The sequence below is a fragment of the Geospiza fortis genome, unplaced genomic scaffold, assembly GCF_000277835.1.
Source record: "Geospiza fortis unplaced genomic scaffold, GeoFor_1.0 scaffold112, whole genome shotgun sequence".
Classification (NCBI taxonomy): domain Eukaryota; kingdom Metazoa; phylum Chordata; class Aves; order Passeriformes; family Thraupidae; genus Geospiza; species Geospiza fortis.
Window position 1 is genome coordinate 11,721,398 of NW_005054298.1, and position 19,023 is coordinate 11,740,420.

At 39.7% G+C, this 19,023-nt stretch overlaps 1 protein-coding gene across 1 annotated transcript in view; it reads left to right on the forward strand.

Annotated features, from left to right (window-relative positions):
• The window catches only part of CNTNAP5 (contactin associated protein like 5), a 273,515-nt gene that overhangs the window by 226,299 nt on the left and 28,193 nt on the right, over window positions 1–19,023 (forward strand). Inside the window, exons 17-19 of the mRNA XM_031057766.1 lie at window positions 138–356; window positions 6,008–6,247; window positions 7,562–7,786. Of these exons, the coding sequence (XP_030913626.1) occupies window positions 138–356; window positions 6,008–6,247; window positions 7,562–7,786 (684 nt within the window). The remainder of the gene's footprint in view (window positions 1–137; window positions 357–6,007; window positions 6,248–7,561; window positions 7,787–19,023) is intronic.

The following is a 19,023-nucleotide window of genomic DNA, read 5'->3' on the forward strand; positions in this document are numbered from 1 at the left end:
ATGGGAGGTAAATGATCCTGTACTATTTGCTGACATAAAAGTTAATGGACCCTATATTTATGTAAGATTTCTTGATGTCAAAACCCCTATTTAGTTCAGACCTTCACTTCCTCTTCACATCTGTTTATCTCTTGCAGCCCCCAAGGAGATCACCTTCTCCATAGATGTCGGGAATGGCCCCACAGAAGCCACTGTGCAGTCTCCCACAGCCCTCAATGACAACCAGTGGCACTACGTGCGGGCAGAGAGGAACCTCAAGCAAACCTCTCTGCAGGTGGACAACCTTCCCAAGAAGGTCCTGGAGGCCCCTGCTGAGGGACACTTCCGCCTGCAGCTCAACAGCCAGTTATTTGTAGGTAGGGACAATCCAACGGTTCCTGTAGATAACACTATTTCATATAGTTCGGTGATGAATGCTCTTATCTCACCATTGAGCTTGCATGTGGTGGCTTGATTTTGCGTTTTCTTCTTCTACTCCTGCACAGGCAACATGAATAACATGAATAACACTCAAAGCACAAACCATAGTTTAGCCATGCTATACTTGATGGTATTTTTGGGGTCAAACTCCTAAAATGTATTTATTGCCAAAGAGTTAACAACCTTTCGTCTTATGCAGCACTGGCTGTGTAAAATGCTGTAAAAAATGTGACCTCTCTCTTTAGGCACATTGTAGAAGTCAGAAATTTTTCGTATAAATTTCTAGGGCAAAGCCTGAAGACAGTATGGTCTTTAAACTCTATTCCTTCAAGCATGCTCACCAAACCCTTATTTGGCTAGAGAGTCCATGAGAGAGAGAAATATGAACACAGTCAAAGCAAATACAGGTGTTTCATCTGAAAGTGATTTTTCAAAGAAGAAAAAATAAAATTAAAGAGGGAAGAAAAGTCTCTGCACATATTTTGTTTACTTATCGCCCTCACACAAGAAACCTGGATTGGGACTACTTCATATTTGATAATATGATAATGGCTTACAAAGGGAATTATCTCTTTTCTCCATTCAAATGCTGTCTTTCTGAGTAATCTGCTCAAGTGATCGAGTGGGATGTAACTGTTCTTATGCAGGGCCATTCAGGTAGCTCCTGATTCCTTCCTTCAAATGGATTTTTTCACTTAGCTGAAATGCTGTAGCGAACCTCAATCTGTCAATGCATTTTAATAAATTTTACTTCTGTATTCATACCCTTGTACTTAAGTAGTTTTCAGGGTATTCATTTGAGCTTTTTATTGTGTATGTGTGCAGTAATTACTGGGCTCTGAACATAAAGAATTAATCTGTTAATAAATAGATATGACTGCATCAATGTCAGGAGTCGTTCCAACACAGCTGTTGATTTATACTTAAAATGATCTCTGTTAGACTCAGCTGGAGAGGAGAACACACAGAAAGGAGACTTAAGACTGTCACAGTACAAGGTTTCTGTTTTCTGGTATGAAGCATGCTGCTAATCACTTGTTTTTCAAATACTATATTGATCCTAAGAACATGTTCTGTGGGAGGCCAGGCCTGGAGGCAGCAGGCTTGGGCTGCCAGACACCTTAGAAACATCAGAGAAACTTAGCCAACATACTGTTTGCAGTTAGCAAAATTAGAGATTTTGTGACTGAATAGACTTTGTGATTTTTTGGTTGAGCAGTGTACCAACAGGAGCCCTTGTGAGCAAAGACAAACAAAAAGCCCTGCACCTGCCCAGAACAGCATCAGCATCCCCACAAGCTGGGGATTGAGTGGATGGGGAGCAGCTCTGCCAAAAAGGTCCCATTAGTTTTGGTGGGAAAATGAATTTGTACCTCATCTGAATGTAGTTATGCCTTAAGGAATAGGTTGGAACCTAGTCCCTGATACCAGCAGAGACTTCTGACTGATTGTACTCTGATTGTAGTGAGTGTTTACAGAAAACTCTACGATATAGGTATTTATTTCAGCCGAGAGGTGAAAAGTACTCACTGTGCAATAAATATGTTGCATTCTGTCATCCATCTATGCTTTTACTGAACCATGAACAAAAGGGGACAGAAAAAAAAATTAGTTTGGGAGTGCTTTTTCAGGCCTTAACTCTGCCAGATTGAAGGCCAAAATTATCTGTGACTTGCTAAGTTTTCCTGAGAGCTGTCAGAAGAGTTGGAAACCTGGGTTGCCTCCTGATTCTGGCACTATTTCTCCCCAGTTGCTCCAGGGAAAGGTGGCAGAAGTCCAGCAATACACAGATGTGATATAGTTTGTCTCTACTGAAAATCTCATTTGAATCTCGTAATAAAAAGCTACTGATTTAATACCTCAGCCATGCAGAGAGAGCTTTAACCCATCTGAAAAATAAATGTATAAACACCATTGTAAAAAGGAAAGAAGCAGAAGCACATAATATTGCTCCCTACTCCCCCTATAATCCACAACATATTTGTCTCTGCAGTATTCTGCATACTGACAGTGATTAAGGGGTTTCCAGCCTTAATGACTGTGTGTGGCAGGCTTTTGAGATAGCTCTGTGTGTCTGTGAAGTGGAAGAGAAAAATAACTTTGCATTGCCACTACACTCACACAAGCTTGGGTTTTAATGCAGTTAGGAAGGAGTTAGAAAACCATTTCTCACTTTCTTTTAGTTGATCTTGGGTGCTAACTGCTTCCAGCTGCATTATAATCCTGGCCAGATTTCTTCTGTAAATTTGAAAAACAAGTACAGTAGAAGGAGCAAACACCAAACAAATGTGCAGGCTAAGTAACATCAGCTGCACCAAACTGTCCAGGAATGAGCCAATTCAGCAAATTACTTGCTCAGAAGGGGCAGGCAAAAACCATTCCTTTCAATGGACAGTCCTTTTCAGCACTCAGGATGTGTGACATGGTTTTGCATAGTGCAGCTCTTCGTGGTCCTGGAGTAGTTTTGTCATTGTGGTGTGGTCTGAGATGAAGCCCTGTCTTACCTACTGGTGAAGGCATGAGCATGAGAGTCCATAATGGGATAGGAAAGACTGTCCTCCCAGACCACTTTGAGGATAGGTTTTGAACTCAGACTGGTAACATCAGAGAAGCAAAATAAAAGTCCTGAGAAATTAATCTGATGTACAAAGCTTTAGTCAGAAGTTTTTGTGGTATTTGTTTGGTGCATTTAGTAAAATTAGCAAAGCTAAGTGTTTGTGTTCCTGGTTTTGTCCTGGGAGGAGGTGAGCAAGTAATGAATCCTTGGGTGAACCTCCTCTCTCAGCTGTAGACAGTCCAAAGGCAACGTAACCCAGAGAAAGTCAACATCTGAGAAACTTTCTCTGGAGACAGAGAGAAGGAATGATAGGAAAAAAAACAGCTTATTTACTGCTGATGGTTTTAAAACCATTTGTAGACATCTGGGAATATTTTGGAGGCCAAGAGGAGGAATTAATGGCTAACTCTTTGTGTATCCTGTATGCTTTCTATGTATTTCAGCTTGAGACCAAAAAGTGTGACTCCAAGGTCTTCTGAGGAACACCATAGCAAGTTCTCCTGCTCCTGATTATGATTCCTGTACTTCTCTGCCCTTTCCTTTTCTTTGTATCAGTTACACAAATGCTCCTAATACTTATTTTCAGCCTCTCTAATCCAGCTTCCATTAACAAAAAGTCCTTTGTTTTTTTAAAACAAATCCTCAACTCATTGCTAGAATGCTAATTATTTAGCCAATTGTGTCACCAAGCTATGCTGTGAGTGCTCAGTTGTGAGCTTCTTGTCCCATCCTCTCAGACTCTCCCTTCCTTTGCCAAGGGCTCCTCACAAAAATTCAGCTGCATAAACACCTTGCTGGAAGCAGCTTGGCTCACTTGACTGTCACCTCTGCTGTGAAAAGTACACCCTTAACCTTGGTATTTGTGGTCCTTAGGCTTATCCTGAAGTATGTTTTCCTGAATAAAACATTTAGGTCTCATCCATTAAAGTCTCTAGTCCATCAGGCTCCTATTAGAGTTGGAAGAATTTACAAAGCCTAATTTGGGGAAGAGTTTTGTGTGTTTGTTTTCAGTTTTTCCTTTGCTTTGCAGGAATGTATATGAAGATTAAGTCTAGTCAATTGAAGAAAACTATCCAAAATAAGCAACTGATTTGCTTAATCGATGCTGTGTGGGTCTAGGTTCATATAGCTGGTCTGTGTTAAGCTCTGTACTCTCCAGAAAATAAGATGAGAAGACTGAGAAATTTTACATGGCTTTCCAGAATGGTTTAGAGAGCAATAAGAATATGAGTAGTGCAATAAACATGACATTCACAGAACAGTTAGCAATAGTTTTAACTTATTTTTGGTGCATCACAGCTGGGATTGGTGTGTGTACTGAGAAGAGGCAAGGAAACTGTCATTCATCCTTGTAATATTTGTGGTGGCCTCCAATGCAAAAAAAACCCCCCAAAAACCAGAGTAACCTTAAAGGAAGAAATCCCATTTCTACTTACGTAGACTTTACTGAAAAATTTGTATGGTAAGTGGCCTCCAATGCAAAAAAAAACCCCAAAAAAACAGAGTAACCTTAAAGGGAGAAATCCCATTTCTACTTACATAGACTTTACTGAAAAATTTGTATGGTATGTTTTGTTTTGGGTCAAAATCTCCAAACATAAGGACTGTGTGTCCAGTGCAGCAAGTGCAGAAAGCCTGATTCTTGTCCTCAGAGGGCATTTAAAATAAGTGAGCTAACATTTGCTCACCTGAAAACCATAGCTGGCTAAAGAGGAACTTGAAAATATTTATTTCTCTGAGAAAGGCATCAGAAAATGTGTGTGAAAGAGATGTGTCTCATGCACACTATCTAAAGTTCAATTACTTTAATTCACATCCAGTGAATTTCTGCTGTTAGTGTTCCAGAAAGAAAAGTATGACAGAATGGTGTAGTTGAACACCAGACCTTTCAGACTGTTACTGCATTCTCTTTGGTTTGCAGAAGTCTTGTTTTAATTAATTTATAGAATAAAAACAAATGCTCTTCTGCTGGGGCTTATCAAGTGATATAAACTTTTAAGTCATACACTATGAAAGAGAGCCAATTTCTGTAGAAGAATAATAACTTCTTTCATACTACTTTTTGCAGGAGAATCACCAATAAAGCTAGCTTTTAAGAATCTGCAAATGCTGATAACTCCTGAACCAGAATTAGATTTCCTAGCAGCAATCAAAACTGCAGTATCTTCAAAAGCAAAACATTGGCAACTGCCAAAAAAAAAAAAGTACGATAAGAAAAATTGTCATATTTTCATAGAGAACTTCAACAATCATCATTATTATCATTCTCAGAGATTACCTCTTATGGAAAAGTGCCTTCACTAAACACTGTTAGCAGTTTCATTTGACAGATATGATGCTGGTTAGCTTGTAGAGACTGAACTGCCCTCTTGCATACAGCTCTGGTCTCCAGGAAGAAATGCAATTATGTCTAACCATTGTACTGAATAACACATCTGTGAACTGAACTCATGTTTCAGGCCTGCAAGGACCATTGACATGCAACACAACAGGCTGGGCAGTCATGCATAAATTCAGACCCCAGTCGTTTCCCTCCAGCCAGCAGGCCTGGTGCTGAACATGACTCATCCCTGCTATCTGGGCTCATCAGCAGGTGTAACTCTCCTGCTGGTGGGATTAGGGTGTTGTTTGTATTAAGGCAGCAAATACGAAAAAAAACAACAAAAACCGCAACATTTTCGGTTTGGTTTTCTGATATATTTGGTGATATGCAGACATAAGATAAAGAAGCTAACTTTCTCCTAAATGAATTTGGGTTTCAATGCCAGACGAGGCAGTAGATTAGCCAAAAAAGAGAAGAATGACAAAAAGAAAGTGTCATATACAACTTTCTAGTTCTTTCATAAAAATAGAGAGATACCTTTAGTTTCTAGGGCTGTCCATCTGTCATCTTTTACTATTGTATGCATTGATATATAGTATTTTTTAAAAATTTGTGGATCCATATTTGTACCTCAGGATAGGATTGAACTTCATGGCTTTGATTACTGGTTAGACTCATCAGTGAGTGCATTTTTCTTTCTTTCTCAGGGGGAACAGCTTCCAGACAGAAGGGCTTTTTGGGATGTATTAGATCCCTGCATTTAAATGGACAGAAACTTGACCTCGAGGAGAGAGCTAAAATGACACCTGGTGTAAGACCTGGATGCCCAGGACATTGCAGCAGTTATGGGAACCTCTGCCATAATGGAGGAAGATGTGTGGAAAAGTATAATGGTTACTTCTGTGACTGTACCAACTCGGCCTATGAAGGACCTTTCTGCAAGGAGGGTAGGCAGCAAGCTTTGATCCCAGTTATTTGTGCAATAACTCTGAATTACTCCGCCATTTCACTCATGACAGCTTGGTGTCCCCACATCTCAAGAAGATGTTCTATTATCAATTGTTCCTTCGATGTTCTTAAATGTTTATCTTAAGCAGACACTAACACCTCCTTTTGTTGACTTCTGTGTTGGCCTCAGAAATTAAAATGGTGTTAGTTGTACTAATAGTTTAATCACTATATCCCACTATGATTCATGTTTCCCATTGCGTGTAACTATCCCCAAACTTTAGGAAATAGGGCTGAAATGTTTTATAGCAGGTGTTTGACCATGTCTAAATATTTAGGTTGCTTGTTTTTTAAACCTCATCTTCTTTTGTTCACCTTAACAAATCCTTAAGGTTTTTCTTCACAAAATTTTAGAGCGTTGATGTGACAAAAAAGAGGTAGTCTTTTTATGTTGTTTTCTTTTCCATTCCTGAGACAGCCCATCCAAACGTTAAGAAATTTTTAAAATAAGCATGAAGCATTCAGGAGAAAACTGATTTGCATGGTTCAGTCTTTGGTGAATGTGTCCTCACTGAACCTTTCTGGTGGCTTATCGAAGATGCTGTCAACACCAGAAAAAAGCAGGGCAAATATGGAGCATCTAATTTAGACAACATGTTTTTTGGAACTAACAAAATCACTACTCGCTAACAGCAAGGTGCATGGTGAATTTTTCATTTCCATGGCTGTCCCCCACCTCGCAAATGCTACACGTTTGCTAAGTGGGCTGCATGATCTGCTGGTGTAAATTGGCTTAGTTGTTTTATGAAAACAGAAGCATGAGTTCTAAGGATCTGAGGATGCACAGGTTGATGTTTCTCTTTATTTGATGCTCCCAGAGACAGCTTCCCTTACTGGCTGTCTTTGGTCAAAGTGTTGCTTTCATAATTAATTTCTTTAAAAAGGAGACTGGAAAGAACAAATCTATTTTGGTGTCAAGACAGAGACTGTTGCCTTACATGTCACTGTCAGAAGATGGTGAACAAGAATTTATTTGGCTGACAGGCGTTTGGGCTGTTCCATCTTGTGGAATTCTGATTCCAGCACTGAAATAGTTGAGTTTATGTCTCCATACACTGTTACTCTCTGTGCCAGACAAACAATCTGCAAGGAAAGACACACTCTTATACAAGTGAAGAAAAGGTGATGTCAGCTGGATCAAGGGTGTTTTGCGGTGTTCCCATTCTGAGGCAGTTAGTTCTGGTCCATTCCTGCCTGGGAGATCTGAAAATGCAGTAACTGAAATAATCCCTTTGGTTTATATCTGCTTTCAGAGGTTTCTGCATTATTTGAAGCTGGCACTTCTGTTACCTATACTTTCCAAGAACCTTACCCTGTCACAAAGAATGCAAGCACCGCAAGCTCTGCCATTTATGTGGATGCTGTTGTGTCCAAGGAGAATATTGCATTCAGCTTTCTCACAGCACACACTCCAAGCCTTCTGCTGTACATCAACACCTACTTCCATGAATATTTGGCTGTGATTCTCTCCAAGAATGGTGAGTAGTCTTGATTTGCTACCCAAGGGAGACCAGTGCAACTCTGTGGAGTTTTTGGGCACTTTGCTTTTTGTTCATTTGTTTGTGGGGTTTTTTTTGTGGGAGAATAGTATAGAATTCTGCACTGATTTAAGTTCATTTCTGTGTCTTCAACTTTATCAACTTCATGGTGTTCAGTTTGTGAAATGGCCATCACTCTCGTTTATGTCTCTTTTTTTGGCATTCAGTGCTACACTTGCCTATTCAGTCTTTGAGTAATCTTGTTGTTGGGGCTTAAAATGTGCTTTGACTTCCATTTGGCAGGGTTTTACAATAGTATTTCTTGCTATTTATTCCACAGTGAGATTCATTAGGCCACCAAGATAAGGGAATGAGAAATACCATGTACAAGAGCGCTTGGTGCAGAAATACACTGTAATTTTATTCTTTGCACTCTGTCTTGGGCCATGTATTGCTCCTCACCTGATTGTGTCAATGGAATAAAACCATTTTGTCTAAATATTAAAGCCAGAATATGTCAAAGTTTTCTAGGTTAATTGACCAAAACATGAGGTGTAAACCCATTTCCTGTTTAAAGATACTTAATGTGGGTACTTTTTGAAAATGTGTAAAGATTTTAGGGGCATACACCTTTGTCTTCTCAGTAAAACTCAGGCTCCTGAGTCCTTGCAGTGCTTTCAGAAAACTCAATCCAGACAAATATCATCCTAGACAAATGGGGAAATCTGAATTTTCCAAGAGTTATCAGGCACTGGAGAACTGGAAGTGATGAGTAAGCATATTTGTGAGTCAGTAGCCTGTGGCAGAACAATAGGAAGTTAATGTAATGTGGCTGAATATGTAGATTTCACTGAATGACCCAGACCACTCTGAAGCCTTGAAAATTCCAAAATAAGTAAGCTTTCAAGTACTGTCAAATAAAAACCATAGAAGATTTAAAAAAAAAAGTTTTATTCTCAACATAGATTTTGCAGTAGTTTCTCTCTTGTTTATGTCATGTGGCTAGCATTGAGGCTGGCATGGGATAGTGGACTGGCACCCTAATCCTTGGGAGAGGCAACTAGAATAGTAACTGCCCGAACAGATCTACTCCAAGTGAAGCTTTGGCAGGGACATGGGGCTGCTGAGGTGACCCTAACCCTCTCCTGTCCAGTCCCAGATTTCCATCTCTAATTTGCTCCTGTAGACATGTGTTTATGATTTTCAGATGTATGAATATTCTAGTGTGTAGCTCCAGGGTGATGGGAGGTTAGCCCCTGCTGAGGTGAAACCTTGGAATCTGCTTCTCAGTTACACTCGGGTCTCTTGATGCCACTCAGGCAATTGGAAATAGCCCTAAAGTTAATCACAATATAATACCCATTTAAATCACCTTTATTGCTGCCAGAGTAGTCTGAAATGACCTTAGAAGCATGAGTCAATTGACTTCTATTGATGGAATACACTATGAGCAACCTATAATTGTGGAACTCTAGGGGGGGGTCTCTAATAGTGCTTGGGGTTGGGATCAAGACATGAGGGTGTCCTGTAGCAGCTCAGCAGGAGCAGAGCTTGAGACAATGAAAATGACCTTTCATTTTGTCAGCTGCAAATGTCCCATCAGTTCCCTTTGACTTAGATGGAAAGAGGCACTCAGCACAGTCAGGCAGTACAAACCATGGTGCTTTTCTCAGATCTGCACCTCTTTTTATTTGTAATATTATGGTAACAGTTGTTTAGAGGGTTGGTGAGACATCAGGCTCCAAAATTCTGGACTATAAAGTGTAGCACTATATGCAAAGAATGATTAAGATAACTAGCTGACCTTTGTTGACGCCTGAAAGTCTCCTTCAGGATTTCTCAGTGCATGCTTCTGTGACATTTTTACAAGACAGTCGTTGCAGTCATGTATATTCTCTGCCTTTTGTCCCAAATGGAATAATTCGTTAAATTTCATGTCCTTTTACTTTTTAGTCTTGTTGGAATTGAAATTATTCCAATGAAAATAGTGTTCAGATATGTTACTCTTTCTTCCTCCAAGAGGTTTATGCTTGCCATAAAGTTACTGGACTATGAATATCAATGTCCTTTGTAGCATTAAAAGTGAGTGTGATTCTGTCTCTCTTATTGGCTCACTTTCAAGGAATCTTGCTGAGTCTGCCAGTGTATGGTAGGACATAAGCAGGTCCCTGCTGGATAGCTGATTGGTTAAATAAAGGTTAGGCTCCTGGAGAAATGGGAATGGGCATTCTCACTTAGGAGGTGAGCAGACTCTGGAGTAATACTCCTTACCATAATCACAAGTCCCTTTCCACTTGTTAAAAAAATATGTAGGAACAGTCTATGTATAATTTAATACTTCACCTTTTGTAACTATTTTTGAAGCTGCTACTCATGTTATTCTGTTATTCTCTTTTCTATTATGCACAAAATAACTAGGCAAAGTATTGCTTAATAAAAGTGACTATGAGAAGAATGTTTTTCCTACTTCTGACTTCTCACATTAAATATTAGACATTAAAGAAGTGAAACTGTTTTCAAGGATTATTCATAATTAGAGTATAATAAAAGGGCTTATATGAAAGTGAACTTGTATAGGCAACTATGGTCTAATTCAGTCAGGTGTGAAATATTTCCTAAAACCTATTGATTTCAGTACATTTTTATGTATATAATACTTCTAGAAGCAGTTTCCACCTATAGAACATATTCCATACCACAGAGTTTGTTCTTACCTCTGGTCAATGGGCTCATGTCCTAAAAGTTTACAGGTAAGGTTTCAAAAGCTGATGGTTTTAAAGATGACTTAGGGATTGCTTCCTCCATGAGTTAATACTGATGCCTTGAAATCATACATGTGATTTGAAAATTTTATACATATAAGAGCATCTTCCTTTCCTCTCCGGTCTTTCATGGATTTTTAAATTACAGCTACATATCTATGTGCATATATTGTATATGGGTGGGTGTGCATTTAAAGCTCATGTAGTCCCATTGGCCTCACATCCAAGCAATTAGCAGTACTGGCATGATTGGCATTTTTAATATCTCTTTCTGTAGAAATTTCAAATTATAATGCCTGTTACTAAGCTACAGAAAATGGGTAAATATCTCTAATTAGTCTTCTCAGTGTGTCAATCCACAGAAATTATCCATATCATGGGAAGGTGCTACCAAGCAAAGAATATTTTTTTTTTCTTTCCCAAGCTAGCTTTTCACTGTGCATTTTTGCAGTTATATGATTTCACAAAATAACCAGTACCTTTGAAATATAATCTTTGCCTTGCTCCCTAAAGGTAATAAATGATGGGAGATAAAAGTGTTAAAAGAAAGAATGTTGAAATACACTTTATTTCTCCTTTCTTCGTTTTTCCTACCACCCTGCAAATAATCAAATGCAATATGAATATGATGAAATATGTTGTCTAGAAAATGTTTTAACAAGTCTTTGATTCTCAGTTTTGTTGTCTTTCTCCATGGAAACAATATGATTCCTAATCTAGAAAAAAAAAGAAGATAGCTAGCACCAAAAAAGAGAGATAGAATCTCAAACTATGCTAGAGTGATTGAAAAATTATTTGTATTTGTTATCTAATCTCATAAGAAATTAAACAATTTGAGTCCTTTTTTTTCTTTTTCCACCTTTCCAGCATCTATTGCCATCACACTGAGCTGTGTTCTCCATTTCTTTTGGAAAGCAAGACTCTGATTTTGCATAGGAAAGATTAAAGACAAGGAAAAAGGCACAGTTAAAAACAGCAGTACAAATGAAAACATCTCAAGTAATTCTTAAGTCTCTGATGCTCAGCAAACAGTAGCAGGACTTATATCAGCTCCACTTCTCTGACCTAGAATGTATTGAAATCAGCTGATATTTGAAGTGAATAGGAAAAGAAATCACAATGTGTAACAGAGGTAAGCTGAGTTAACACTCTAAAAAAGAAAAGAAACAAATATTGTCAGTGAGAAGCTACTGATTCATTTTTTCTTATAAACTCCTAATCTCCTGTAATCTCTTCCTGTCTCTGAGTCAGAGACAGTTTTTCTAATGAAAGCATGTAAATTCTCCGTACTGTTTTTGCCTTCAAGTGCATTGAGCTGCATCTCCAACAAGCAAAGCTTTTCTCACTCAGTGGAAAAGAGATGCAAAAAATCCAGTTCAGTCTTTGAGGCAAGGAATCTTTTGATCCTGTTCACACTGTACCCTCTGAAGTTTAATGGGTCAAAACTAAAATGGGAAATAGGATTTGGGTGGATTTCACAGGGTGATTCTTCTGGTTCCTTTTCCTTACTTACTTTCCTTCCTGTCTGGGTTTTGGGATATTAACTTCAGAAAGTTATTGCTTCAGAAAGACCCTCTCAACTACTGTATTGCTCATGCAGTTGTCTTCTCTTTTGAGAACACCTTGTGCCTTACAGACTGGCAGCAGTCTTTGAACACCCTACTCGGTTTGTGTGACTGCAGTGGGAAATGGTGACAATGTTCAGGTATAGTTACTTTTAACAGATCAGGAGCAGGAAAGAAAGTCTTGTTGGGAAGTGTGGGAGACAGCTTTGTGGAGGAGACAAGTAGCTGTGAGTGACTGAGGATTGTTCCCAGTCTAGCTCTGGTTCACAGCCATTATGTGGCAGATAGCATGAATGTCTTCTAAATATAATTGCAAGCAACTGTTGCAGTTGGCCCCTGAAATCTTATTTTATTTACTGTGTGAGGGACCAGAGACAGTTTGATCAGTGATGATGAATATAAAAGAAATTTTCCCCAGTTGCCTTAAATGGGAAGCTGGCTTTGGTACCATGAGTAGGCATGGTTGGGGTGGCAGGAGATCTATCATCTTATTTATCTAAAGAGAGAGACTTCTGTTGTTAGAAATCACTCTGGTCACTTAGATGTTTCCTTGCTGTAAGCAACTTCACAGAGAATAGGAGTGCTGATTAGAGTTTTCACTTCAAATCCAGTACTAAAAAGTCTTTGAAGAAAGAGGTGGACTTGGCACCCAAACCCAATTCTGTCTTATGTTTGTGTTAGCATATGGCACTTTAAATTTCTAAGTGTGCAAAACTAACTTGAAAGAAGAAGCTGCCATAAAATTCAGCCAAGGACTCTGGCAGATCTCTATCTCTGCTTTCCAAGAGAAGAGAACTGAAAGATCTGTCTCATTAGCTGAATTCATGGACATGTTTGCACTCATGAAGACTATTTTGCCATACTGGAGGGCCAATAGATGTTCTGGCGACCCACAAGGGAAAACGAGAGAACTGTAATTAGATTACGTAGAACAGGAAAGGTTGAACAGGCTGAATAATTGATCTGTGCTCTAGCTATATACAGTCTGACTTTGAACTTACTGCTATCTGGCATAAAACTCCAGACCATTAGCTGCAGATAATCAGCTGGGAAGAAAAGCTGTGTCTCCATTGCTCATAGGAGGTGTTTATCTCCCAGGAGACTTGAGTTCCTAGTTCACATTTTCCAGCTGATAAGTCATTTTTATTGTTGGATTTCCCTGGAACTGTCCTGAAAGGAATGAGAGGAAGGGCAGAGGGTTCTGTCTGATAGATGCTCCATATATTGTGTGTATATATATGTGTATATATATATATATATATATATGGTCTTCTGAAAGAAGAGTATTTCAGAACTCCTGTTATTGAAAGCTTTAGCCTAGAAAATTTGTGGTTGTGGATTTTCAGTTACTTTTAATTTAAGATTATCTGTTTTATAGACAGACTGAGCTGTGTACTAAGCAGTAGTCCAGCAGAACCATTGATTTAAATGCTGCCTTAGAGCAGTGTAGCTGTTTGTACACAACAGAGAGCCAAATACTTGGAAGATGAGTCTGGGTCCAAACAAATCTCCTCCTCTTTCTTGTATATGGTATCCCTATTAACGTGTTAATTTTCCATATAGTATCAGCATGTCAGTTATCCTGTCTGCATCACGAAAAGGTGATTCCTTCCTTCTTGCCTTTCTTGGCAGTGTTTATGGGTGTATAAATAGGGTGTTTATGTTCTAGTTTTTACAAGTGAGAGTGGCCTTCAGGAACTGCAGGGCAAAGGTCTGGAGCAAGGTAGATGTACACTTGGTAAAAGAGGATCAGATCTGGGAATGGGCGTTAAGCAAACTGGGCACATATAAATCCATGGGCCCAGGTGGGGCACACCCACGAGGGCTGAGAGAACTGGAAGATGTCATTGCAAGGCCACTCAAAAGGCACAAACCAAAACATGAGACTTTTAGCATGAGTGACTGAGTACTGGTACATCATGCATAGAGAATTGTGCAGTCTCCATCCTTGGAGGTATTCAAAAACAGGACCTGGCCCTGGAGAGCTGAGCAGGAGAAGAGTGGTTTTAGTAGGACAGGGATGGACATCATGTCCTTCAGAGATCCCTTACAACTTTAGCCATTCTATGGTTTTGTGAAAAATCACAAAAATATGCATTTGAAGGTAGATTACTGGAAGTTAATATGTGTAAGCATGTATTTTACTAGAGAAAAGTCATTACAATGCTACCATTATATGGTTCTTGCAAAAGGATTTTTGCTAGGTAAATTATTCATTCTTCCTCTAATTTTTCCCATTAGATGACTTAAGAACATCAGTCAGTTCTTTGTATCCCAGTGGTTGCAGCTAGTTTTTGCTATAATCAGGAGGTCACTCACTAAAGGATCCAACATCTCCATCCACAGAGACTGGCATAACCCATGAAATAGGCAATCCTTAGATCGACTTGCTGGTCAGAGGAGCAGAAAATTTCCCAGAGTTTCCTGATCAGTCAGGCAGTTCCTCTAGAGCTCAACACAAACAGGCATCATTAACCTCGGACAGCCATTAATCCACAAAGTTCTGTGCTGCCTGTATTATGAGTTAAGAATGAAAAGGACATTTTAGAAGAAGCATATGATTACTTTTCAGTAGTTTTGTCTAAAAGATTATTGCTCGCTCTTCTGCTCAGGCATCATGCAGTGCTCAAATTGCTTCTTTTTTTTCCTGTTCATACCATCTTTTTACTGTGTTCTCATTGCTGAACATAATGGCTATTTGTTAGGTCAGCATGACACGAGTCCTTGCTTGAACAGGCATCTGCACTGCCAAAATGGAATTGAATAGTTAAAAGATATTAGGAAAAAAGAAACTGTGAGCCAGAATCTCTGTGAGGGCAGGCTGGGATGACTTTCTCAGAGTATCACAACAACAGGTTTGGGTTTTTTTCCCAAGAGCTGTTCACACAGCATTAATGATGTTGCATAATTTGCAAAGTAAGGTTGAACTTTTGGAATAAAATTCATGGGATGATACTTTGTATTCCAATCACTGGGTAAAGAATAAAAACTCTTCCTGCCATCCTGGCTGTTCTGCAAGTCTTAAGTAAAATGTAGAGGGAGATGGAAGCCTGGCAAGATTCTTCTTCATACAAATGTGAGTAAACCATGGGGCCTCCTGAATGTCTGAGTGTGAAACAATTAGCATCCAGTGTGTGTTTAAAGACAGAAAGGGAGATTTGAGCAGAGATATGAGTATAGGGTCCAAAAGTATGACACAGATGCATATCATGAAGTTCAGCAAGGCTAAATGCGAGGTCCTGAACATGATTGGGCAATCCCAAACACACGTATAGGCTGGGTTGAGGCCAGCCCTGGGGGAAAAAACACGGGAGCTTTGGTTAATGAGAAGCTCAACATGACCTGGCAGCGTGATCTCACAAGCTAGAAAGGCAACCAGCCCCTGCATGGTCCCCGCATCCAAAGCAGTGTGGGCAGCAAGTCAAGGGAGGGGATTCTCCCCCTCTACTCCACTGTAGTGAGATCCCACCTGGAGCACTCAAACAGCTCAGGGATCCCAGCATAAGAAGGACGTGGTCCTGTTGGAGCAAGTCCAGAGGAGGTCTACAAAAATGGTCAGGTGGCTGAAGAACCTTTCCTGTGAAGACAGGCTGAGAGAGTTGGGGTTCAGCCTGGAGAGGAGAAGGCTCTGAGGAGACTTAGAGCCCTTCTAGTACTTAGAAGAGGGCTACAAGAAAGCTGGAGAGGGTATGGGGTGATGGGGCAAGGGGGGTATGGCTTCAAACTGAAAGAGGGTGTGTTTAGATTTGATTTTAGGAAGAAATTCACAGTGAGGGTGCTGAGGCCGTGGAATGGGTTGCCCAGAGAATTTTTGGATACCCATCCCTGGAAGTGTACAGGACCACGTTGGATATGACTTAGAGCAACCTGGTCTAATGAAAGGTGTCCCTTCCCATGTCCCTCTCCATGGCAGAGAGGTTGGAACTAGATGATCTGTAGGTCCTTTCCAACCCAAACCATTTGATGATTCTGTGATAGCTTTTGTTAATGAAGGGTCTAAAATTTCAAAGAATCTGTAGGAAAGGTATGATTTAAAATTTACTAGAATAAACTTTACCATCAGAAAGCAGGTGCTTTCAGAGAGATTTAGCTGCAACTGAAACCCTCAGTTCTCTTCTTTGTATTTATATTCAATCACCTTTAGGGAAAAAAAAGATAGTTAATGTTGCATCACTTTGTAAAAGAAACAGTAAACACTTCCTTCACCAAAAAGAAATACCTGGAAACGTAGAGATAATGATAATGACTAATAGTGGGTTTTTTAAATTGCTCCTGCCTTGGAGGCTTCATGTCATTTTCCAACAGATGAACATTCATGTATTTTACCAGTGGATAAACTGTGGCATAAAGCAGGAAGATGTTTGTCAGCAGCCACCAAGCTGGCAGATCCCAAATTGTGGCAGCGCTCTGTCTATTGCCTCCAGGGTACATAAAAGCACCACTGTGCATGCTTACGCATGAGCTGAACTGGAGGGACAGTGTTTATTATTTTCCCACAGCCATGGGTTAGCCCTATTGCCATTTTAGAGTCAGCCACATCACCATCTACATGAGTGGTTTTGTTCACATAAGAGGTCCCCTTAAAATCACTGCAATAAGCTCTGTGTTTAGGCCACTCAGTGTGTGCATCATGAGCTCTCTGACTGTGGTCCTCTGGGTAATTTTTTAGATTTTGCTATATTTTCTACCTTTGAAGCAAGAAGCATCTGCCCATTCCTTGTTAATTGCTGGTCAGTCTGTGTTCAGCCAACTGGCAGCTGGTGGGAATGAGATGTCTGTGAAGGTTAAACACATTTCTCAGTCATGTAAGGGAACCAGCTACATTTATTGATGTTTAAGTGACAATCTCAATCTGGGTCCAGCTGTCTAGCAGGATTGTAGAGTGAACCGAGGTCATGGGCCTCCAGATAGGCTCCTTTTGCTGTGTGTGTTTTTTTCTAAGTTGAAGAAATGCAATACGAAGAGCAAGTGTTGTTTTTCCTATTTTTTTTTTCTTTAATAGAGGATGGCCTGAATATGATCCTTGAGTCCTGAATGTCTCAAGCATTGAGTGAGAGGCATTCAAATAATCTCCTATTTTTTTAATTACAGGAAGAGACTGCAAAAAATTGAGTGGTGGATTTTTCTTTTAAACCCTATGAAACAGTAATGTCTAAGCAAGTGTAATAGCTGAGTAGTAATATCAGCAAACATGTTCAACAGTTTTTTTCTTTTTTTTTCTATGCAAAACAAATAGCAAGAGCCACCTCCTAAATAAATGCAAGTACTTTCTTAGTTAAATGCCACTGGACATTGAAGAGATGGGCTCTGTTCTTAAAATCACAAGCAGCACTTCCAATGGAGAGTAAATTTACTGAGTAAATATCCCTGGGGAGAAGCTGCTAATTAAGGAACATGTTTCTAAGCCAGCTGCTCCTAACTGAGAAAACAGTGGTTCATTTTTAAATATCTAGGCTATGAAGAGGGACACTGCCACACTGAAACTGTGCAAGTTCCCAGAGATATATTTTGTGGTAGAGATGTCTGAAGAGAATCATGTATTGTTCTGCAATCAGAAGTGAAAAACATTTATACCTCATTTGCTGCAAATGGCTTTTGAACCAATACTTTTTTTTTTCTAATTTAATTTTTTTTTCATAATTGCAACATCAGTAGCCTCACTAATATATTCCACCCTTTGTTTAATTTATGCTTTCCTTAATTATATTCTCTTTCAGCTACAGCTTGGGTGAGTCTGGCGAATGCATGTGGTGGTGGTGTAGTTAAAGTCTAGCGGTCCAACAAGGGTGACTGCCAATTTGAGACAGCTGTAAGATGTTTTGTTACTCCTAAACACTTTCCTGGGCGGCTCTGAGGCAGCAAGACATGCAGGGGTTGTCCAATGCCCTTTTATCTAATGCAGTGTTTCACTGTTTCATACATGCACATTAACCCCAAATCAGAGCTTCAGCTGCCCTGGTTTAAATGTGTAAGTGATGTTACACTATGGTGATAAATTTGTACATTTTACATGTGCCACCCACATGTGCTCCCTGAATTAACCTCAGCTTCTCTGAGCAGAGCAAGATGTCTCACCAGCTGCTCCAGCCAGTATAAGTCATTAAAAAGTGCTGTTGAAGTTGGCAAGAGTCGTTGGGTTAAATTTGGGCTCGTTTAAAACCGGTTTCCATAAATAAAGGTCCTGCAGAGAAGTCTCAGACTCACACAGATGCCATTCCCTTCCTTGCTGTTTAGTCCTTCAAGATGAAATGACACAAGACCTGTGGTCTTGGTGACATGTCTGACAAGAATTTGACTTAAGAATGATGGATTTACCGACCAAATTCCTGATATTTGATTTCTCTTTTCTGCAAAGCTGCTTTAATCTTGTTGCCAAATACCTAGCACTGGCTGAGGTCTTTCAAACAAGGGAGTCTTTTCCTGAGATGGAACATTCTGTGTAACATTTTCCCTTTTCTGGGTGGTGATTTAAAAATTACTGTTTGATTTTCAACACAAGCTTTGGCAGTCCAGAATGAATGTAAAGTTGGCGGGCATAGGCCACAGAGCCAACAGATTATTTCTGATATTCCACTCAGATGCTGCTGTAGACACAGAGAGAAGAAAGGCAGCTCTCCTGTTGACATGTTCAATCAGCACAGCTTTGGGACATAGAATATGTAACATCATGGCCACACTATTTCTTCACACTGTGCAGTCTGGGAATATATTTTTTTTGTTCTTCAGACTGAACACTTTGAAATCTCTAACCAGTTTTGTGTCCTTATTACCACTAGACATAAGAGCTGCTACAGCAGCTTGTCCTCAGAAAAAGGAAGCAGTTTGAAGGCACCATGCTGTTCCCGTAGCTGCCTGGAGGTTGGTTATGCTGGCACTGATCATTAGTGTTCTTCTAGCAAGTACAAGTGCT